The sequence below is a fragment of the Sciurus vulgaris genome (genome assembly GCF_902686455.1).
Source record: "Sciurus vulgaris genome assembly, chromosome: 7".
Taxonomy (NCBI): domain Eukaryota; kingdom Metazoa; phylum Chordata; class Mammalia; order Rodentia; family Sciuridae; genus Sciurus; species Sciurus vulgaris.
In genome coordinates, this window is record NC_136467.1 from 135,333,410 (window position 1) to 135,357,381 (window position 23,972).

General features: G+C 39.1%; 1 protein-coding gene across 3 annotated transcripts in view; it reads left to right on the plus strand.

Moving 5' to 3' along the window:
• The first annotated feature begins 2,529 nt into the window (after positions 1-2,529).
• The window catches only part of RIPK1 (receptor interacting serine/threonine kinase 1), a 32,790-nt gene continuing 11,347 nt past the window's right edge, over positions 2,530-23,972 (plus strand). The window contains exons 1-7 of one of the 3 annotated variants that reach the window (XM_079147038.1): positions 2,530-4,331; positions 9,388-9,610; positions 10,756-10,912; positions 13,014-13,151; positions 14,919-15,147; positions 17,326-17,475; positions 22,005-22,081. In XM_079147038.1, coding sequence (XP_079003164.1) covers positions 9,459-9,610; positions 10,756-10,912; positions 13,014-13,151; positions 14,919-15,147; positions 17,326-17,475; positions 22,005-22,081 — 903 coding nt within the window. In that variant the 5' untranslated portion in view covers positions 2,530-4,331; positions 9,388-9,458. Of the gene's footprint in view, positions 4,332-9,387; positions 9,628-10,755; positions 10,913-13,013; positions 13,152-14,918; positions 15,148-17,325; positions 17,476-22,004; positions 22,082-23,972 lie in introns of those variants that run through there. The other 2 variants (XM_079147039.1, XM_079147040.1) reach the window with 2 other exon arrangements.

The following is a 23,972-nucleotide window of genomic DNA, read 5'->3' on the forward strand; positions in this document are numbered from 1 at the left end:
ATACAGAATTAGAAATCAGTAAAGGAAAGGCAATGGAAAAATCACTACATACTTTGAAATTAAAACAGATTTATAAATTATCAATAAGTAAAAATCTTAAAAGAAATTAAAAACTATGTTTAACTGAGTGACTGTAAAATCTAGTATAGGAAAACTTTTGAGATGCAGTCAGATCAATGCTTAGTGGGAAATTTAGAGCATTACAATGTTTATATTTGAATAGAAGGTCTTGAATCAAAAACTAAACTTCTATGCCAAGAAATAAGAAAAAGAATAAAACATACCAATGAAAGCAGAAGGATAAGGAAATAATTAAGACAGTGGAAATCAATGAAACTGAAAACAGAAAACCATACAGAAAATTCATGAAATCCCAAGTTGGTTCTTTGAAAAGATCAATGAAATTGATAAATCTCTAGAGAGACTAACAAAGCAAAAAAGAAAACACAAATTATCAATGCAGTAGCCCCTCCTTAACCGTGAAGAATACATTCCATGACCCCCAGTAGTTGCCTGAAACCAGGGAGTGATATGTACATACACACACACACACACAAACACACACAGAGTTTTCCTCTACAGTACATAAATACCTATAATAAAGTTTAACTTATAATTTATAAATTAGGCACAATAAGAGATTAATAGCCAATAATAAAATACAATTATAACAATATGTTATAATCAAAGTTACACCACCAACTTCCCTCTGAGGCCTCTAGACTGAGATAGAACCATGTTTCCAGCATCCCAGGGTCTCCGGCTTATAACGTATGAAGGATTTCTGAGTCTACATAATCATCAGTCAGTTCCTGTAATAAATCTTTTCTCTCTCTCCTTCTCTCCCTCCCCCACATTTCTCTCTATATACATATAGATATCCCCTCCTGGTGTGATTCATGGAAAGATTAGCTTCTTTCACTTAGAAATATGCATTTGATTTCTCCATGTCTTTTTGTGACTTGATAACTCATATCTTTTCAGTGCTGAATAATATTTCATTGAATGAATGCACCACTGTTTTTCCATTCACTCACCTATTGAAGGACATGTTGGTTGCTTTTATTTTTTTGTCAGTTATGAGTTAAGCTGCAAAAAAATTCATACACATTGTATGGACATGAGCTTTCAATTTATTTGGGTAAGTACCAAGTGTGCAGTTGATGAATCATGAAGTTAAGATCATTGCGTGTTCTAAGAAACTGCTACTTTATTTTCTGGAGTAGCTGTAATATTTTACACACTTGCCAGGAATGAACTGTAGTTGTGTTTGGATTTTAGACATTCTAAGAAGTGTGCAGTATTATCTCAATGTTTTAACTTGCATTTCCCTAATGACCATCTTTTTATGTGCTTAACTGCATGGTGAGGTGTCTGTTCATATCTTTTGCTCATTTGAAAGAGTGTGCATTTGATTGTTGCTTTTGACAGGTTTTTCTTTTGGCTGGGGGTAGGGAGTAAGAGACCTTTATCAGGTATGTCTTTTGTCAATATTTCCTTCATGACTGTGGTTTATTTTCTCATTCTCTGGACATAAATCTTTTTAAAAATATGTAATCATTGTTCATATAAGTGTGTAACGTTCTAAAAATTTTACTTTTCGGTGTTGGGGATCAAATCCAAGGCCCCACATGCTAAGCAAGTACTCTTTGTAAGAACAACCCTAATAGCAAGCATTTCTATTTTGCTTGAGACTTCACAATTACCATTTTAAAGGGCTGTAAAGTAATCCTATTTCTTCCTCGACAGTCCCGTTTTTACAGATGAATGGTAATTTGCCTATGGTTTCAGCATAGCTAACCCAGAAGCTGGGAAACCCCCCTGTATGGTTCTGCCACTGTAACGCACCTAGGGCTTTCCTCTAGGTCGAGCTATCTCTCCTCTGCAGCCGAGGTTTCCATATCCTCTTTTCTTTACGTCTTTCCGAAAATAGCTGGAAAACAAGGTTAAGTCGCGATGTTTTAGCAGTCAAACTACCAGGATTTATATTCAGGAAATAAATTCTCTGCTGGACGGAGAATGTGCCTCGGCCGCAAAGGGGTGGAGACAGAAGAGTCCCCGCCCGGGTCGGAGGAATAGAGCAGGAACTGCTTATTTAAGGCGCGGACTGCCAGGCCACTCGACTAGACTCCCGGAGTGCGGCTGTCCAGCCGGCCCGCACCTCCGGGATCGGTGCAGGACTGGAGCAAAAAGCGAAGCTGGACTCTGCTGGACGACGGAGCCACGAGCCAGGGCGCGGTGAGGTGGAAGGCGCGGGGTCGCTCAGCTGGGCTGTCACTTGGACCCGCTGAGCTCTGTCCCCGGTGGTACCCCCGTCGGGGCCCAGGTGCCCTCCCCCAACCCTCTCCGGCGAGGCTGCTGCAGCCTCCAGGTGGGAGTAACTCCTAACTCCCCTTCCGCGGCTCAGTCCCTCACTTGGGCCTCGAGAAGTTTGCCGCAGAAACGAAAGTAAGTAACTTTGGAGCAGCGTCTGCTTACAGGCCGGGAGGCCACTGCGTTTCTCGGAGCCGGGCTTCCGGCAAGGGGCGTGGCCTCCAGTCCCGGGGTGTGGGCGGGGCCCCCGCTCTTTCCGGAAGTCCAGGGTGGGCGGAGCCGGAGCGTTTCCGGAAGTCGGGTCTGGCAGCTGGCAGGCAGCTGAAAAAGGGGTGTGAGGTGCCTTCCTCCTAGGAGGTTAAATTCAAGTCGCGACGAGGCGGGATATCTGACTCACGGCTATGGTGAGACACAATGGAACAGAAGCTTCATTGTTATCGTTTTGGTAGGGGTGATGAGTTATTATTGCAGGATCTTTTAAGAAAAAGTGCCGTGCTCCTGCCATAATATAAAATGTCCCTAGCTGGGCTTGCTACCAACCCTCTGAAAGGGCCTTTAACTCTTGCACTTGGGATCACAGCAAGTTGCAAAGACAACCTAAAACATTTCTGCATGATCTTAGTTGGGAGTTGGCAAATGCGTAAGGAGGGATCAACAGCCACAGCGACAAAAAGGGATGAATGTCACAATTCTGGATGGCTTCTTTGGTCGTTAGTGGCATTTGCTTTTATGAAGTGCTACAGACCCTCTTCAGGGTTCGGAAAAATAAGTTGCTTCATGCGCACCCAAGTATTGATCAGCCTTGAAAGAATGAGTGGGTGGAGGTTCAAGGTTCATTCTGATTATCTTTGTTCATTTGAGTCCTCCTTGCCCAGAATTCCCGGGCAAAGAGCATGAGGCTGTTTTAATCAAGAAACTTTAGTTTTGAGACCACTGTTAATTCTTACCTGGCTTACACTTGGAAAAAACCAAGGCAGAAATGTAGAATGACTTAATACTCATCTGTATTTTGTGAAGAATAAGGAGGCAGTGGTGACCAGTTAGAAATGGGGAATACTGCAGCTCTTCTATACACAGAAAGTTAAACTAGGCTTGTTTAAAATGGAATTTGGTGTATTTCATCATTTTTATTACTGGCAAAACAGCAGTAACAATTGACTTTAATTTTTGTTTTCCTGTCTGCACTATAATGAGTCCCAAAGATATGTTCTATTCCCAGGATTGTGATTATTAATGAGTATTAAGAAAAATACCTAAAATGTCCACTTCCAAACTGGGCAGGGTACTCTTTGGTGCTTATTAATCCATAGCTTGTTAATAATATCCATATGATCTGGAATTTGAAAATACAATGCTTTGGTTCAATGTTACATTCTGGCAGAAATAGCTGACTATATTAATGAATAGAATATTGATTTTTGAACCATAAGTTTTATATGTTTTTAAAAATTAGTCTGTACACTCCCCCTAATTTCAGAATGTCGTATACTCATTTAATATAGACAAGCAAGACTGGAAGATTGGATCTTTATATCTGGACTTTTCCAAAGACAAATTATTTGTCACCTCTCTAAAGAAGTAGCATGTGGTAGAGAACTAATTTGGACATTTGAGAGAAGGGACAGGTTTGATTCCAGGATCTGCCACTTCATGTGAATCATTTAACACCAAATCTTAGTTTCTTTACTTGTAAATTGAAAAGGTGATGAAGATAATAAAATTCACTTCAGAAGGTTATAATGTGCTATTAGTATGATCATGTTTGTTTAAACACTATTTTGATTTTGTCTCTTGCTGGTGGTCATTTGGCTCTTCCTTGCTCAACTCTTTCTAGGCAAAGCATCAGGCCGTTATAATCAGAGAACCTTGGATAAGCCTTCTGGTCATGTTGTATACCTGAGTAAAATCAGAGTTTCATTAGCAGAAAAGTGAGACACTGGCAGACAATCAACATTTTCTATCATATTCCATTATGTATGGAAAATGGGGGGAAATTAATTAGGTTAAACAATTAAAAGGTAAATGTTCATATTTCGATAATTAAACATCCTGACTTAGGGGATAAATTGAGAAATTTCTTGGGGATTTTCACGAATTTCAGTGGGAAAAAAAGCTTCCCTGCACCCTTCAATTAATATGACTTTATCCCAAAACAATAACAAATCCCATTAAAAGGATATAATTAGTTGAAATTAGTTATAGCACTATATACCAGGCTAACTTGCCTTTTTTAATTACTCTGTAACATACCATTGTAATATGATTTTCTATCCTAAATTCATTGTGGGTTTGTGTTTTTTTGGGGGGGGTATTCTTCACTACTCACAAGAAGTTACTAAGATATTTGATGCTTATAAATTTGAATTCAGGTTGGGAGTGTTGCTCAGGCACTTGCCTAGTATGTGTGAAGTCATGGGTTCAATCCCAAACACCAATAACATAAAGCTGAATTATTTGTGGAGAAATAAAGGAGGAAAAACACTAAAAAGAAATCATTGAAACTCAGCCAAATGTGAGTAAGATTAAGATCAGACTCAAGTAGCAAACTATAAGACCATAAGGAGAACTGACTTGGGTCAAGACCCAAGCTCATGAAATGCAACGAACCTGCCTAGAGACCTCCTTCCCCCAGATGCATCATGCATCCAGGAGACTTGGAGGGCATAGTCAGTATTGGCAAGTTTGAGGAAATGTGTTCTGAACTGAAGGAGAGATTCCAAATATAACTCATAAAGTTGAAATTGTATGCCCAGATGGGCATATTTCAGGACCTGATTGGTATTTCTTTACTGTTTGAGTATTTTTCATGTTATTTAATATTCTTATACAGTCTTATTTTTGAAAACTGTTAGATATTCTAACACTATGGGTGGGGCATAACTTATTCTCTACTCTGCACCTATATACATTGTTTTACATGCTTTTGCTCTTCTGTGTAGTGTTACGTCTCAGATTTAATTCCTCAGAGTCAAGAACTACTGAATCAAGGAATTATTCCTTTTTTAAAACATAATTTTATTATAAACATATTTGTGTTTATAAAATACAGTAAAAGTATAAAAAAGAAAATAAATTTTTGCCCTACTATTCAGATATTAATCTTTGATAATATTTGGATGTCCTTCCCTATGTCTTTTTTCCTGTATATATATATCTATACCTATTTACACACACATAATTTTCACAGATTTATTCTTTGTAAACAGTTGATATACAATATTCTATCTTATGATTATACTGTAACCCATTTAATTATTTTCTTTGTTTTTGAACAGTTAAATAATTCTTTTTAAATAATAGATATCCATTTAATGATCTGTTTGCCATATGTTAGATTCTGCTAAACACTGGAGACAGTGCCAAGACAGGCTTTTGGGTTTTTTTTGGTTCGTTTGATTTTTTGCCTTCTGTGAGCTTCATTAGAAATCATTCTCAAATATTAGCTGCCTTAACTGTTTCAGGGGAGCAGTACAGGGTGCTATGAAAATCTCTTAACAGGAAGATGCAGGATGACTCTCTTCAGGAAATGCGATTTCACTGAGACCTAACAGACTAGCAATCTCTAGTCAGGCGCAAGAGTTTGGCAGGAAAAGGTTGGAACAAATTACCTTCATGAGATTGGGAAGACTGTATGCCCCATTGAGTTTATGGTAAATGAAAAAGAAGGCCTAGAATGAATGTTTTAGCTTTTGTGCCTTCTGTCTTCAAATCTCTCCCCCCGCCTAGTTTTATTCTCACATGGATTGCCCAGGAGGGATCTGCTGGCATTCTCAAAGCCAGCCAAGAGGAATCAATTTGGATAAATAAATGTGGCCTTCATAGCCACATGATGAAGCTAATCATAGCTACAACCAATAAATGTGTTTTCCCATATTTTTTCTCATGCTATCCTTACCAGCCTGCTATGGGGTTCTTATTATTTCTCTGTAGATGAGGAACTTGAAGCCTAAGTAAGTTCCTGGAGATTATAGAGTTAATGAATTACAGAGCTAGAGTTCATGTAAGAAGGCCCATGCCCTTTGTACTGCCATTGTGGCTCCTTGCTGCCTCATCTTCAGCACTGGCCTCACCCTTTCCCTTCCTCAGCCTTCATGCCTTTATCTTGTCAGCCTCCTCATCCCCTGCCTCTCCCTGTGCCTGTTCCATTGATATATTTATTTCCCTTGTGCTTCCCTTTGCTTGGCAATGCAGTGCTTAACAGGGAAGATGCCCTCAGCGTCAGTCTTAGGTGCTGAGATGAGGCAGCATCTACATAGACTTTCCTTAAGATGTAGAAGGTTGCTTACCTGAGCTGTCTACACCAGGCCACTGGACAAGACTATAGACATTTTTAGAATGTCTGCTCCCCAAGATACTTTTAAAACTCCCTGTCTTATAACATTTGATTATGAAAAGGATCAAATAAGGTAAAGATGTTAAAAAGATTTTACAGTGCATGTCCGTATATCTGCTATCAGTACAGTTATACGCTGCTCGCTTTATCACATTGCTGTCTATCTCTGACTCTATTGATCCATGAGTCTAATTTTTTTGGGGGACAGAAAGGGTCATTCTTTGTTTCCCAGACTGGCCTTGAACTCATGATTCTCTCCTGCCTCAGCCTCCCAAGTTGTTGGGATTACAGATGCAGGTCATTGCACCCAGCTATGTGATTTTTTTTTTTTTGGCATGCATTTCAAAGTGAATTGCAGGTATCAGTATACATCCCCCTAAATACTTCAGCATGCATGCTACAAACTAAGGTTCAATATATTTATAGATTGTTCTTTTGGTGTAATATTTAACTGCAGTTCTTAAAAGTACAGTTGTCCCTTGGTATCCTTAGGAGACCAGGTTCAGGACTGGTTTCAAGTCCCTTATGTGGAATGGCATAGTATTTGCATAGAACCTACACACATCCTCCTGTGTACTTTAAAAAAAAAATTGTTGTAGTTATAGATGGACAGCATGCCTTTATTTTATTTGTTTGTTTTTCCACGTCAAGGATTGCACCCAGTGCCTTGCACGTGCTAGGCAAGCCCTCTGCCACTGAGCTGCAGCCCCAGCCCAGCTCCCATGTACTTTTAAATCATTCCTAGATTACTTATGATACCTAATACAATGTAAATGCTATGTAAATAGTTGTTATGTTGTATCATTCAGGGAATGATGATAAGGAAAAATGTCTGTACATGTTCAGTATAGATGCAGTGTTTTTTAGAGTATTTTATATTGGCAGTTGGTTAAATCTACTGATGCAGAACCCATGGATATGGGGGACCAACCTTACGTTTGCTGAGTATTGGCAAAGGCATATGTGTGTGCATACCTAACCCCCAATGATACAATAGATTACCATCACCCCAGAAAGTTCGCACATGCCCCATCCCCCTCACTCCTCACCTTGCCCCAGGCAACCAGAATACTTTTTCCACCATGGATTAGTTTTGACTATTCTAGAACTTCATTAAAGGGAATTATAAAGTGCATGTTCTTTCATAGTCATCCTTCACTCAACATTGTGTTTTTTCCATTTCATCTATGCTGTTTTTGGTATTAGTAGTTCAACTCCTTTTTATTGCTGAGTAATAGTACTTTGTGTGAATATAGCATACCGTGTTTACCGCTCTCCTCTTGGTAGAAAGCTTTTTCCACTTTGGGGTCTTATGAATAATGTTTCTGTGAACATTGTATAAGTCCTTTTGGACATATTTTCTTTTCTCTTGGGAGTAGAATTTCTGAGTCATAGTATATAGTGTGTGATTAATTTTATAGGAAGTTACCAGACCTTTTTCTTAAGTGTTCATTCAATTTATATTCTTATCAGTGCATGAGAATTCCAGTTGTGTCACATCTTTACCAGTATTTGGCATTGTTGGTATTTTTAATTTTGGATGTTCTGGTAGGTATATATTGGTATGTACTGTAACTCACTGTGGGATTTCGTTCTTCATTTCAGTTTGGGAAAAATCAGTGAATACAAAGGAGTGGAAGAAAGGGAAGAAGATTAGATCGAATAGTTCCCCTTTGAGACTTGACACAGCAGACAGCCACGTTCTCTAAATCCTCTTTCTTTTTTCATATCTTCCTATCCCAATTACATTGTTCCTTGTATAGTCTTCCAGTTCCTACTTTGGCTCACACTTGCTTTAACCTATTTGTTTTCTACTGCTCTTCAATAGTTTAGTTGCCTGAAATTCTTAGCTTACTTGGTGCCTAGTACTGCTATTTATTAGTTGGACCTTCAGAGTCTGGCTCATAGTGAACTTTCTTTTGTGGTTTATAAATTGATAAGGAGCTTCTATTAAATTAAGTGCTTGTTTTGTTTTGTGCAAGTCCTGTCCGGCCTGATTATGAGGGTGTTTGTTGGCTTTGGCTATATATTAGCCTGTGGCCACTGAGTACATAGAAGTGCTTAGTTTGGGAGATACCAGCCTGGGGAAGATGGTCAGGATCCTCTGAATTCAATGCCCAAATTTGAGACAGGCCCAAGGTTACGAATTCACAGAGACTTTTTTTTTTTAATACCTCAGGCCTAGTCCTGGACATCTGTATTCATCAGCTAGTGGGCACTTTTTTTTCAGCCTGTCCTTCCATTTAGGAGTAGCACACTTTGTAGAGTCATATTAAGATGGACCTTCCTTCCACCCTCTTTTCCTGCATGCCCCCATCTCAACTCGTGTCCCTAATGGGATTTAAACCCTAGTGTCTGGTTGGCAAGGTTGGCTGCACCCTATAGGATCACTATGTGGGCAGTGCCTCTCTCCTATGCTTAATTTGTTTTCTGTCCATGAAATTCTTTTGCTTTCCACTGAGCTCAGTTATCATTGGAATGGATGCTTGATATCTGCTGTTTAATATATAGAGGTCCTTTGTAGCAGGAAGTTTTAAAATTTTTTTTCTAGGGTTTCGTATTGCCAAAAACATGACAAATCTGGGGGGAAAAGTTATAGTCGTGTGCGATTCTTTTAAAACTGACTCATTTTGGAGATTTTATCTATCCTCAAAAAAACAAAAAAACAGAAGGCCCACCAAGCATGTCGTCTTTTGACTCATCATCTTTTTGCTCTGAGATATTCTCTGGTTTCTTTATAGGGTCCAGCAGTGAGAAATAAACAAAGCGGTATATTTGGGGGACATTGTGAGTATTCAGAAGGCAACCAAACATGTCCTTGGATGACATTGAGATGAAATCCAGTGACCTCCTGAAGAAGGAAGATCTAGACAGCGGGGGCTTCGGGAAGGTCTCCTTGTGTTTTCACAGAACCCATGGATTTGTGATCCTGAAAAAGGTGTACACGGGACCCAAGTGTGCTGAGTGAGTTGGGAGCAGAGGTGGGTGGGCCACCCTCCCTGGTGACCACAGACAGTGGTTATCATGGACAGTACAGGTTTCAGGATGAGGAAGAACCTGGTGTCAGTCTCAGTACTCTATGTCAGGGGTAATGGTAACTCTTACTATTATCATCATCTCTAGAGAGGATTCTGAGGCTAGTTAGTGAACAACTAGGACATAATAGAGCAGAAATGCAGGGGAACAAAGTCAAAAGAGAGAAGGAGGTGAGGAGGCAATGGTTATGGGAGGTATTTAGTCAGCTTTCTGTTGCTGTGACAAAATATCCCAACTCAAAGGAAGAAAGATTTGTTTTGGTTTTAGAGGGTTCAGTCCAGGATTGGCTAACAATTGCTTTGGGCCTGAGGCAAGGCAGACAATAATGTAGGCAATGGGAGCATTTGGTGGAGGATGCTGCTCACCTCATGGTAGCTAAGGAAGCAGAGAGAGAGATGGGAGGGGAGGTGAAGGCCCGGGACAAATGCACCCTTCAGAGGCAAGCCCCCAGTAACCCACCTCTTCCAACTAGCTCCACCTCTTAGACTTTCAATAGCACCACCAGCTGGGGACCAAGGCTTCAATACAGCCTTTGAGGCTCATTCCAGATCCAGACTGTAACAGGAGGAATCAGTGAAAGTAGACTTCTTTTTTTGCTTCACTCTTTGGGTAAGGATCAGCCCTAAATATTAAAAAAAAGAAAGAAAAAAACCTAGACCATTTATGAAAAGTGCCAAGAAGTCTCTTTTTAAAGCAGTCAGTGGAGTGGTTTTTACTTCTCTCTCCTTTTCAAAGTAGTTATATGAGAGAGGCCCATTCTTTTATTGTACTGTCCAGAACAATATTTTTATCTGGCCATTTTGCTGCTGTTCATGCCCTTTTTGTTCATCAATTTACATGTCTTGAACACCCACTACCAGTTATTGGAGAGGAGGGATACAAAGATGAAAGAGAAGCTCTCTGCTTTGTAAGGCTCATGGTCTGTGTAAGAAAGAGATCAGCATGGTCCCAAATGTGACAGAAGTGTGTGGGATGTGACACATTACAGGTGCAGAAATGCATACATTCCCTGGGTCCTGAGGGAGAAGGGGCCAGCTCTGCCCACCTCAGCGTGACATCTTTCCTTCTCATAGGTACAATGAGTCACTCCTTGAAGAGGGGAAGATGATGCACAAACTGAAGCACAGCCGGGTAGTGAAGCTCCTGGGCATCATCATAGAAGAAGGGAACTACTCCTTGGTTATGGAGTACATGGAGAAGGGCAACCTGATGCAGGTGCTCAAAGCCCAGGTAGAGGACGTTTTTTATTGCATTGGGTGCTGGCTGTTACGCTATCATTGGGATGCTCATTTATGGCTCTCGTCTAAAGTGGTACCATGGTGAATTGTCTTGTAGTTTGGGTTATCTTAAGTCAGTCCCTCAGTAGCTCTTCCATGCCATTCCCTACACAGAAAGTTGTCTTTCCCTCTTTTCAAGCCCCTGATGAACTTCTGTGTCACCACTTGAAAGGTCCCTTCTGTGTCTTGCAACTGTGGTTGACTTTTTACCACACCTGCCAGCCTTTCTATGACCCACACACTTCAGAGATAGATCTGTCTTCAGAAGCACATGGTCTGATTGGGGCATTTGTGTGACAGATAACAAATATATGTTGATCAGTGAAAGCATGTACACTCTTGTGATGGTAAAAAAAAGATGGAATATTAGGGATTGTACTTTGATACCATTTAAGAAATCTTTATTATAGGTTAAATGTAGAACATAAGCCACAGCAACATTGGATAAGATTTAAAATGGGAAAACTTAATAAGACTTAATAAATAAAACTTATTTATTACCAAAACCAAGTAATTCTAAAATATTTTGAAAGTTTTTGTACCTTAAGATCAAACTGTTCTGCTTGCTCCTGAGTAATGCATAGCAAATATGATTCAGGCAAGTACAAGAAAGCAAGTAGGTAAGTGGTGGTGTTTTTATAAACACAGCCATAGGCTGCTGGGGAACAGAGGAGAAGCCCCTGCCCCACCTGGGGTAGATGGAAAAGGCAAATAGAAGCTTTGAGGCAGACAATTAGGGAGTAAGTGTTCCAGGCAGAGAGAATGGAAAAGGATGCCAGATCTACAGAATTGCAAGCCACCACATTTGGCCAGAGTGTATATCACATGTGAGGAATAGCAGGATGTGGCTGCCTTTATGGCAAGTATTTCTCCCTTTTCCATCTTCTACTCCCACCTCATAACTGCCAAGTCAATAGACCTCTCTCAGAAATACAAATACCTGTGGAAAGGATAAAAGATATTTCTTATACATACTCTATTGTCCTTTGACCAGACTGCTGTCCTTCTCCAAACCAGGTAAGACGGACTGCATGAAGGAAATAGGCATTTTGATTGGGAGACAAGTCATTGGGACAGGAGACATTCTGCAGGATCGGGCATAGATAAGGTGCACCAGTCAGAACTCAGGAAGAAAGTTAGGAGGACCCACGAGAGAAGCAGGAGAGGGATGGGTGGGAAAGCAACTTCACTCACTGTTAATTTTTTGTGTGATGGTGACCCAGCTATTGATGCTGTAGTTCAGCTACATTATGTGATAAATATGGTTTGAGTCATAGACATGAAAATCAAAATGTTTTTCCTGTTAACAATTAGTGTACATAGTTTTTCAGTGTTAAGAAAAACTAAAATTCAGCTACTAAAATGAAACTAGAATTGTGTATACTAACATTGATATTGATATAACTGGAATACAATTGTAAGTAAGAGTGACCTGAGACTCTGCAGACACCTTAAGTGTCTGATACCAGTTCACCAAATAGATCCTAATTCACTTTTGCATAGTTTTAGAAATCACATGTATTGCACAGATTTTTATGTGGTTGTAATTAGTGTGAACATATTTTCTTGTATTTTGTTTTTTCCTCTTAACATTATTTCACATGCACATTTCCTTGACATTATTCATGTAGTCAGTACAGGTAACATTATCACATACAGGTGTATGCCATAGAAAATGTTTGTACATTTGTTATTCATTCAGATGCTCTCTAGGCTCCATTCTGGGTGCTAAAAATGCAATCCTAAATGATAACAATAATGTGACTTTGTTTATAAAGAATGAAATCTTACAGTATATTTATACACTACCATATTGACATTGAATTTTTTTTTTACATTGACAAAATATGACATCAATACCTTTTCTCCCCTGGAATGGAATCTTTCTTGAGAGGGAACTTCTGTCACAGTGATAGCAACACTGCAGAGCATCTGGTGGGAGGAAATCTGGCAACTCTGTTCTCGGGTTTAGTGCTGCCACTCTTTAATGAAATAGTCAGTCTGGTCTGTTTGATTACCTTTCCATTTCATAGACTTACTATCACTTGTTTTAGATCAGTATCCCACTCTCTGTCAAAGGAAGGATAATTATGGAGACCATCGAAGGAATGTGTTACTTACATGGAGAAAGTGTGATACACAAGGACCTGAAGCCTGAAAATATCCTTGTTGATAATAACTTTCACATTAAGGTAAACCATAATCATAGGCTTCTAGAAGGTTGAGTAATTTTGGTTGAGTAATTTCAGTTGCAATTTTCCACTAGAAATCTGCTCTTGCAGATGGAAAAATAAAAATCAATTTTACAAAAATGAAGATGAAAGTAAACAAAAAAGTCAAATAAGGTAAATTTCAAAGCAGAACATTTTGATGCCCAAATGGCCGTTTTGCTGCTGATAAAGACCTGACTCAGCATACAACTGGTGATAGTACTGCTATAAGGCTTTACTAGGGATTGAAAGGACAAATGCAGACTTGATTGGGTTGGGCGATAACTGTAAGGATTGACTGATGTAATTTTGGGAGTAGTGCAATTGAATGGAGTAAGCTAGAAAACCACTTTCCTAGGTTTTGTTTTCTTCCCGTTAGCTTTGAGATGGAAACATTCAAGGTTTGCTCCCTTCACTCATGAATGGGCCATCTGCTCCATCATTTTTCCAGGGAATCTGTGTGATGAAACTCCTCTCCTCTGAAAATGCAGGGAAATCCGGAGGGGTATGTGTAGAAAATTCCTAGAATTTCAGTATGTCCTGGGGGTCAGATCTGCAGCAAATTGACCATTTAGGCATCAAAAACCTGTTTTAAAATATAGCTGATTTAATGTTTATTTAAATTTTTTACTTCTGTCTGCATTTAAAACAAATCAATTTCCTTTTGAATATACTCTTTCCATTGTAGTAGAGAGAACAGGGAAAGTGACCCTTCTTTTATCCGTTCAAGGGCAAGATTTAAGTAGGGGAGCAACATATCAAATCGGTTTTGGCACCTGGAATCCAAGTGCAAGAACCTGAAAGAAGGGCTGGGGTTGTAGCTCAGTGTTGGAGACTTTGCCTAGCATGTGTGAGACCCTGGGTTCAATTCCCAGAACCACACCAAAACAAAACAAAGAAACTGAAAGGGGAAGCAGTATTAGGGGAAGAACTCAGGACCTGCCTACAGAATTCCGTTCTAACCCTTTGTTCAAGTCTTAGACAGATTTTTATTCTAATATCTTTAAATTTTCTTTCTTTAAATTAATAACCTTTCTCTTATATTCTGGGTTAAAATGATCACGTGCCATCATTCACCCCCAAATGCTTGCTTGGATTCCTAGAAACAAAAATGGAACTCTGACTTTTGACAGTTTATTCTGTCGTTTTGGCTTGCCACTTCCTTCTTTGCTCTGTGTCTGATCTTGGTATTTTTCTCTGCTTTTCTGCCTTTTTTTTTTTTTTATTCCTCTCCTTCCCATTTCATCTTTTCTTAGGTTCAGGTTTCCAACTCAAAACAAGATCACAGTATTTACCCTCAGTGTGTCTTGATCCGTGGAAACATGCATCCAATGGGCCTGTGGACGCCATTTGGGGAGATAGAAGGTGTAGTACCTAGTCTCCATCAGCTATATAAATTTGCTGAGAAGAAAGTAATGTTTTTCTACCCAGCCCTAGAAATACTGAAAAACCTGTGCAGATAAACCCAGTTTGTTATTGTTGTGTCAGAAATGCTTTTGCTTTCCCCCCTCCCTTTTATTGCCTAAGAATCAAGATAGTAGAATTTCATGTGAACTTTTCTTGGGGGAGATTTTGCATGTCAGTGAGGAAACTCTTACATTTCTTTGTGTCTGTTCAGAAGCTATTTTAAACCTGCCCAGTGTAACCATTTCTGTACCTCGCATCTATTATATAAGCCCCAAATTTAAAGCCAAATCTGGTTTGCTTATAGACTTCACACAGTGATTTCATTGGTTTGATCTTTTGCAGATAGCTGACCTTGGTGTTGCTTCCTTTAAGACATGGAGCAAACTGACTAAAGAGAAACACAATGAGCAGAGGAAAGTGAACGGCACATCTGTCAAAAATGGTGGCACCCTCTACTACATGGCCCCCGAACATCTGAATGACATCAATGCAAAACCTACAGAGAAGTCAGACGTGTACAGCTTTGGCATAGTTCTTTGGGCTATATTTGCAAATAAGGAGCCATATGAGAGTAAGACTTTTGTAGAGGAGTGGGATTTTTGTATTACTCTGAATGATTACATAAAATAATGACTTTCAGTGAAATCAGTTAAGATTTTTTTGTTTTTGTTTTTGTTTTTTTATTGTAAACAAATGGGATACATGTTGTTTCTCTGTACATGGAGTAAAGACATACCATTTGTGTAATCATAAATTTACATAGGGTAATGTTGTTTGATTCATTCTGTTATTTTTTCCCTTCCCCCCACCCTTCCCACCCCTCTTTTCCCTCTATACAGTCCTTCCTTCCTCCATTCTTGCCCCCATCCCTAACCCTAACTCTAACCCTAACACTAACCCCTCCCACCCCCCATTATGTGTCATCATCCACTTATTAGCGATATCATTCGTCCTTTGGTTTTTTGAGATTGGCTTATCTCACTTAGCATGATCAGTTAAGATTTATAATTGTTCATTTAATGACATTCTGACCCACTGGACTATGGGTTCCATGAGGGTTAGTGCCACATCTGATTTAGTCACTGCCATTTCCTTAGCGTCTACACACATAGTGCCTAGAGCATAGTAAATACTTAGTAAATTTGTGTTGAATGAATGAGTAATCCCATTTTAGGAATCAGAGATCTCAAATGAATAGGCACCTTGATCTAACCTTTGAAGTGCTATAGAATTTCCAGACTCTTCCTGTACAGGACACTTGCTTATTTCTGCTTATGAGGATTTAGTTTTTCATACTGTGTAGCATACATTTCATACTAACATTCCTTCACTTAACCCTTCATACAGGAATTTATTTTTTTTTTAGTACTTACTGTGGGCACTTTAGTCAGCATTGAGAATGTAAAGATGAACAAGTCATAGTTCATGCAGAGAACAGATATTTAAGCAGTCATTCTTTCTGTTGAAATATATAAAGTAATGAACATTTTCCTACACATTCTTTCTCAGTGATTTTCAACTTCTGTGGTTTAATATTGTTTCTTTGCTGATGTCTGAAATGTCTATCTCTGGCCCTTGCCTGAATAACCACCTGCCCTTTAGATCCATTACATACACCAGAGAAACCCCCAAAGCAGCATTGTCACAAACAGATCCACAGTTTGTAAGTTCTTTCTCTGTAGCTCACCCCAGCTTGGCCATCTTTGTAAATTATATATTCAGAAAATGACATCACTGTCATTGCTGCTTGAGTAGTTCACCAGCAATCTTAGAGTCATCTCAGACTCAACCTTTCCCCTTATCTCCCACATCCAGGAAGATCACAAGAGCTATAAGTTTGAGATGTATGTGTGTGTGTGTGCATGTATACCCACACACCCATAGAAGTTCAGATACATCTTTAATCTATTTACTTCTTTCTGTTGCTATTAGCCTCTGTCTAGTTCAGACCTTCCTTGCTTCTGCTACAGGCTCCTGTGCTGTCCACTATTCACATGGCAGCCAAAGTGTTCATCCTAAAAGCCAAATACAGTCATTTTATTCCCCTATTTAAAATCCTCTCGAGATTTCTCATGGCCTTTAGGATAAAGTTCAGATTCCTCAGTATGGAATATGAGGCCCTTTGTAATCTGATCTTTGCCTCTCCCTCCTTTGTCATTATGCCCAGTTTTACCAAACTAGTAATTTTTAGGCAGCATCATGATTTTTGTTAACTCCCCTGCAGTTTCTTCATTATCCTTGTCTGGCCTGGAATCCTCCTCCCTAAAAGGACCCTTCTTCCCCATTTACCTAGATAACTCCTGCTTATTTTTCTGGACTCATCAAAACCTCAGACTTCTATTTTAGTCATGATTGTGTTACTAGAGCCCCTTGTACTTCTAGAACTTCAATTATCACTCTATATTTTAAGTCACTCTCATTAAACTGAGCTTCTTAAAGGCAAGGGTTGTTTGTGTGTGTATTAAAATTGGAGAACTGCCATTGGCTTTTTCCATATAAGCCATTAGTTTTACCAGAAAGTAGCTTCCTTTTGAATTTTGTCTTTTATCTGCAAAGATTAAAATGTTTGATCATCCCTACAGTGGAATATGTCAGCTTGTCACAGACCACTCCACCCCTACAGAACAAGGCTGTCATGCTAAAAGTTTACTAGGCAGAGACAAATTAGCAGTATTGTCCATGTTCTGTCTTCTTCCTGCCTAAGAGCAGGATCCAAAGGTCTCAACCAAAGATCCTCTTTGTCTTATAGATGCCATCTGTGCAGAGCAACTTTTAATATGCATAAAATCTGGGAACAGGCCAAATGTGGAAGACATCATTGAGCATTGCCCAAAGGAGATCATCAGCCTCATGGAGCTCTGCTGGGAGACGAACCCAGAAGTTCGACCAACATTTCCTAGTAAGAGCATCTTTTATGACTATGCAGGATGCATTCCACATGATGATTCTCCTAAGATAATGTAAGGAATGTGGTTTGAGTCCTCAGAAAACCAAGTCCCACTTGTAGTTTTGAACTGACTTCTTAGAGTAGATATTCTTGAAAAATTTGATAGAATTCTCCCATGAAACATTCTGGACCTGGAGATTTTTGTTTGTGTTTGGGGTGGGGGCATAGTTTTCAAATTATGAAGTCAATTTTCTTAATAGTATTAGGCCTGTTCAAGATGATTTCTGTCATGTTGGAGTAGTTGTGGTAGTTTATATTATTTGAGCAAGTGGTTCATTTCATCTAAGTTATCAAGTTTATGTATGAAGGTGATTTTAATATCCTTTATATTTTTGATGTCTTCATGGTCTCCTGATAACTCCTATTTCCAGATGTTAGTAATGTGTGTCTTCTTTCTTTCATTTTTTTTTTTACCAGTTTTATTGGTCTTTTCAAATAATTAGTTTTGACTTAATTTATTAGTTTCTGTTTTCTAATTCATTTCCTAATTCATTGATTTCTGTTCTTTATTATTTCCTTCCTTATGCTCAGTTTGTATTTATTTTACTCTTCATTTTGTAAGTTGAGATTGTTGATTTGAGACCATTTTCTCTTTTCTCATATGTACATGTATTGCTATAAATTTCCCTCTCAGCCCTTTTTAGTTGTGTCTCAGAATTATTGACATGTATTTTCATTCACCTTAGTGCATTTTTTTTTTCATTTCTCTTGAGACTTTCTCTTTGACTCACATCTTTATTTAGATGTGAGTTGTTTCATCTCTTAAAAGTTTGGAGATTTTATTGTCTTCTCCCTGTTACTGATTTCTGGCTTGATTCCTTCATGGTCAGAGAACACAGTCTGTGTACTCTCAAATTTTTTTAGTACTCTCAAATTTGTTCAGGTTTGTTTTAGACCTTTGGGGAACATACAAGATTTAAACTACAGCATTTTTCCTACCTTGTTGGGGATTTTTGAACATTTTTTAGAGTTCCACTTTGATTCATCTATAGTGTTTTTAATGTATTTCTGTGTGTTGTTTTTTAAGTGGATATTCTAGGTATTACATTGTCTGTATATAATGTATCAGTCTACTTGTGTCATTTTACTAGTTCAAGTGCAGTGTAGGAACCTTAATTTCCCTTTACTTTCTCCTGTATATAATCTTGAATATTTTCTTACATGTTTAGAACACAACATCAGATAGTGTTATAGTTTTGCTTCAGTTGTCTTAATTTAGAAAACTCAAGAGGAGAAGGAAAGCTTATTGTATTTATCCATTGTTTTGATTATTGTGTTGTGGTGTCCTTTTTATGATACCAAATGTGTCACTACCATTCAGGTGTCCTAAAATTCAATTCAGTTCTGACACTGACTACCTATAGCTATCATCAGACTCCACGTGTTTAAAGGCTTAGTCCCATATGACTCCTCACTTCACATACCAGCTACAAATAGGGTACCCAGACTATCTGCACTTTTGCCCAGATTACAACAAATTCAGGTGTTCTCATGACCTTAGGTATGATAATTCATTAGACCCATAGAACTTAGGAAAAGTCTTATTTTTACTGTGTAATAAACTCTGAAACACCCAAATGGAAGAGGTGCATAAACCAAGGTATGGTAGAGTGAGTGTGTGTGCAGAGCTTCATTACGCTCTTCAGGCACACCAGCCTTCCAGCTCTTCTGTATGTTCATCAACCCAGAAACTCTTTGAACCCCATCACTATGGTACTCACAAAACTTTTATTATGTAGGCATGATCAATTAAATCATTGGTCATCAGTGATTGAACTTAATCTCATCCCTCTCCTCTACTTGCAGTTCAAAAGATGAGGCCAAAAGTTCCACCTCTCCAATCTTGGCTTGATCTTTCTGGTGACCAGCACCTATTCTGAAGTTGTCTGCCCACCTCCATTGCTCACCTATTCTCCTTATTACTTTAGGAGATTCCAAGTATTTTAGGAACTGCCCATCATGAACCAAATCAGGAACAAAGACCAAATTTTTATTTTTTATTATACTACGTGTGTACTCCTTGGTTTTTCAAGGTGTCATCTTTTATCAGTTGCTGTCTGTTTGGAGAACTTCCTTTAGCTATTCTCATAGGGTAACAAATTCTCTTACTTTTCCCCTGAGAAGGTCTGAATCTTCCCATGATTTCTGATGGATATTTTTGCTGGGTATAAGATTCTGGGTTGACAGTTCTTTTCTTTTCACAGTTGAAAAATATTGTAGACTCCATGGTTTCAATTGAAAATCATGTCATTCTAATTGTGTGAAGTGTTTTTTCCTTACAGGTGTTATTTTCCCTTGTATTTATTTTTCTCAGGCTGCTTTCAAGATTCTGTCTTTGTCTTTATTTTCCAAAGTTTAGCTACATTTTTCTTGGTGTGGATTTATTTGTTTTTTGTTTTTTTTTTTTCTTTTTTTTCAGTTTCAGTTTTTCTTAGCTTCTTGAAATTGTATGTTTATGTCTAGACATAATGGGAATCTTTCAGTCATTCTTTGAGTGCTTTTTCAACTGTATTCTCTTTCCACTGTGCTTCTTGAACTATGATAACATAAATACTCAATCTTCTGTTATAGTGCTTCAGGTCCCTGAGGCTCTACATTTTTTTCTCTCTCTCAGTTAATTTCCTTTCTCTTTTTCAGATTGGGTAGTTCTACTCATCTGCCTTCCAGTTAACTGCCTTTTCTGTGTCACCTCCATTTTGCTTTTAAGTTCACCCACTGAGCTTTTTATTTTGCTCTGTGTGTATGTGTTTGTGTATGTGTACACATGCTGGGTACTTAACCCAGAGTCCTCAGTATGCTAAGCACATGCTCTACTCCCTGCCTCATCCTGTCTTTCTTTGCTGAGACTTTCTATTCTTCCATTTACTTCAAGCAGGTTTAGAATTCCTCATTAAGTAGTTTTTATTATGGCTGTTGTAAAAATCTTTGCCGGTTGTACCAACATCTCTGTCATTTCAGTGTTGGAATCTGTTGCCTTTTCTTACTCCATTTTGGAATTTTTCTGGTTCTTAGTGTATGATTTTCCTGAAGCATACATTTTTTTTTCTATATTATAAGATTCTGCACATTCTTTAAACCTTCTGTTTTAGCTGATTTTTTTTTTCCTGACACTGCTTTGGCAGGGGAATAACAGTTGCCACCTTGCTAATACCAGGTAGAGGTAGAAGTCCAGGTTCTCTGCTCAGACTCCACGGACACCCAAAGCAGGGTTTTCTTTACACTGTTGCTCAGAGTAGAGTTGTGTCAGAGTCTACATGGTCTCCACAACCACTGCAATTGGAAGTGCTTTATCACCACTGGACAATAGTAGAAGTCCCAAGTCTTTGCCTGGCTTCCTCTGATACTTACCCAGTGAGGAGTGGAAGACGGATCTTGTTACGGTGACGTGTGGTACAATCCAGGCTACCCTTGTGGTCCATGGTCACCAAGGGAATGGAGGAGCTCATTATCAGCTAAGAGGCAACAAAGTTCTACCTTCTTGTTTGACCTTCTCTAACATCACCCTGGTGGGAGTACTGGGGTGCCTTGTTATTATTTCACGAGGTTGCCAGTCTAGGCTTTCTGCTTGGCCTTAGCTCATGTGGGTAGAGGTGGAATTATAGTTTTTTTCTGTGGTTATTGGCTGGAACAGAATGATTATTGATCAAACATTTTCTACTGGTAGGCTGTCCCTTGCTTAGTCCTGTGTCTAGAAAGATTAGGCTGTTGCTGCTGCTATTGTTATTGTCTATGTGCCTGTTGATGTTTCTTGGTTGCTAGTCTTTCAGCTCCAATTGTTATTTATGAGCAAAGAGAAAATCTAGTGAACTCACTACCATGTATGTGTTTTTCAACTCTGAGGTCCCTCATTGGACTGCCTTCCTCTCTCCTCCTTCCAAAGAATCTATACACTTATTTTATACATAATATCTGAGGAATTTTGTTGTAATTAGCAGGATGAGTAAGGAAAAGTATGTCCATTCCATTTTCCAAGAAACAAAATTTTCCTTTTTTTTTTTTGGTGCTGCTGGGGGAATTGAACCCTGGGCCTTGTGCATGATAGGCAAGCACTCTACCAAATGAGCTATATCCCTAGCACCTTCCTTTTTCTTTTAAGGATAACAGGTCTAACCCTTTACATCCAATCCTTGTTCTGAGTATCCCATCCTATAGTAAATCTGATGCCAGAGGGACGGAAATGGAGTTCACTCATCCTTGTTTACTTGGAGATTAACTCATACCATTAGGGTTTTCTGCTGCAGACAGAGCAAGATACACTGTGAGGCAGAAACCCTTGGTTTCCAGTGATTTCTAACCTTTTCTGTCTACTGGTATTTAGTCTTGTTAGTCTCTTCATCAGAGTCAGTGATTTGGAGTTTAAATTTTTATCTTACTGCTTTGTCCACAGACTGAGGTAAGAAATTCAAAGACAATAGATTGCGAATATTTTAATTTTATTTTAAAATACTTAAGAAATTTAAAGGACTATTTTTTTCATATAGGCATTGAAGAAAAATTTAGGCCTTTTTATGTAAGTCAGTTTGAAGAAAATGTAGAAGAAGATGTGGAGAGTTTAAAGGTAGGTAATATAGCAGATGCTTAAAATATTAACATGTCAATGTATGTATTATCAGTCATGAAAACCAAAGCAGATTTGAGGTAAACTAGCTTGGTGAACACCTAAAACAAAGCTAGCAATTGTATGCAAATATCTTCCTATTCCATCTTCCTGTTCAACCTTCTCTAACATCACCCTGGTGGGAGTACTGGGGTGCCTTGTTACCATTTCACGAGGTTGCAAGTCTAGGCTTTCTACTTGGCAAACGGGACTCATTCCTCCATTAAAAACTCATTAGATGAAAGAAAATATTTAGATCAATGTGAAAACCAAAACATAATATCACTAGAAAAGAATGGAAAATAAGCAGATCAGTCATTTTGAGGAATTCTTATAAAACAGAAAGGCAGCAGGATTATATATGCTAAGATATGTAAGAGGGATAAAATAATAATAACACATAATGCTAAGGAAGAAATATTAGAGGTACAAATGGACACTGATAAGGAGTCATTTGGCAACCACTATCTAGAAGAGTTGACTCCTCCCTATACTTCCTTGTGCTTAGTGACAAATGGCAGTGGCATCTAAGGCCAAAGCCATCATGTTGATGTCCAGGGTCAGAGGGGTACATTAAAGTCCATTTATCAGCTAACCAACTAAAAGGAACAGAGACCTCACTCACATTTACACTCAGGAATCATACTACCTCCACAACTTGTTCAGCATCACACACCCAAAGTCATAAAAAGGAGACTTCAAAAAATAAACCAGGCAAGCAAATAGAGATTTCAGAATTAAAAAAAAAAAAAAAAAAAAAAATCAGGCAAGAATTGCCAGGCTTTTGAGGGATCCCTACATTATAAAAGATATGTGTCCAGTGCAAAGCAAGAAGCATCCAAGGGACATCAGTAAAGGTAAACATTAAGGCAAAAAAAAACTTTACCTCAGACCATCAGGAAGATTTCATAATGCTCCCAAGAAGAGGCCCCAGGGAGGGTTCCCCAAGAAGAGACTCTAAAGAGAGAAGCGCTAGGAAAAAAGGAAGATGAGGAAGATGAAGAGACTGTGAGCCCCTTGCCTGTGGAGAGTCTCCCCAGTTCTGCCACCCCTAACCTGTCAGTTCTGATTATCGAGGCTGTATAACCAAGAGGAAGAACCATAATTTCTTGGACCACAAAAGGCAGAATGACCTCTGCTCATGGTTCTTAATCCTGAGGGACCAGGTACCTACCCTGGTCAGCTACTCTGAGGCTCCCAAAGTAGTGATTCTGAGCAAAGCCTTGGAACACTTGCAAACCCTGGTGGGCAGTGAAAAGAGGATGGCTACAGAGAAAAGGCAGCTCCATTGCCAGCAGCAGCAACTGCAGAAAAGAATCAGTACCTCAGTGGACCACTAACTGACCAAGAAGCTGACTCTTCTGTCTTACAAAGATAGTTTATTTTTTAATCTCCCTTTCCCCTTTAGTAATTTGCCCATTTTGGTTATGGTGGGACAGTCTGAACTATAGATCCCAGAATGCATTGCAGCCAGCGCACACACAATAAGGACTTGCATTCTTGGAAACTCTGAAACCCAGCTGTCCCTCTTTCCTGACTCATGGGAGTGCTGTGTCCTCTCTGGTGCCTTTGGCTTCTCAGCAGGCAGCTGACTGAGGAGCCTTGGGGTCTGCCAAGCTTGATAGCTCTGAGGAAGAGGCTGACAGATGCTGTGCAACAGGCATTGGACGGGGGCATCAGCCTGCATGAAATTTCACACTCTGTAGGAGCTTTAGGAAAGGATGCCCCCACTGGTGTCTCTGAGGGTGATGCAAGGACAGCTGGGCCTGGATTCTCTCCTTGAAGCTCCATTTTTCAGGAGATAACCAAGGCCATCTTGGGCGAAGGCAAGCTCACAGACTTGAACAACACG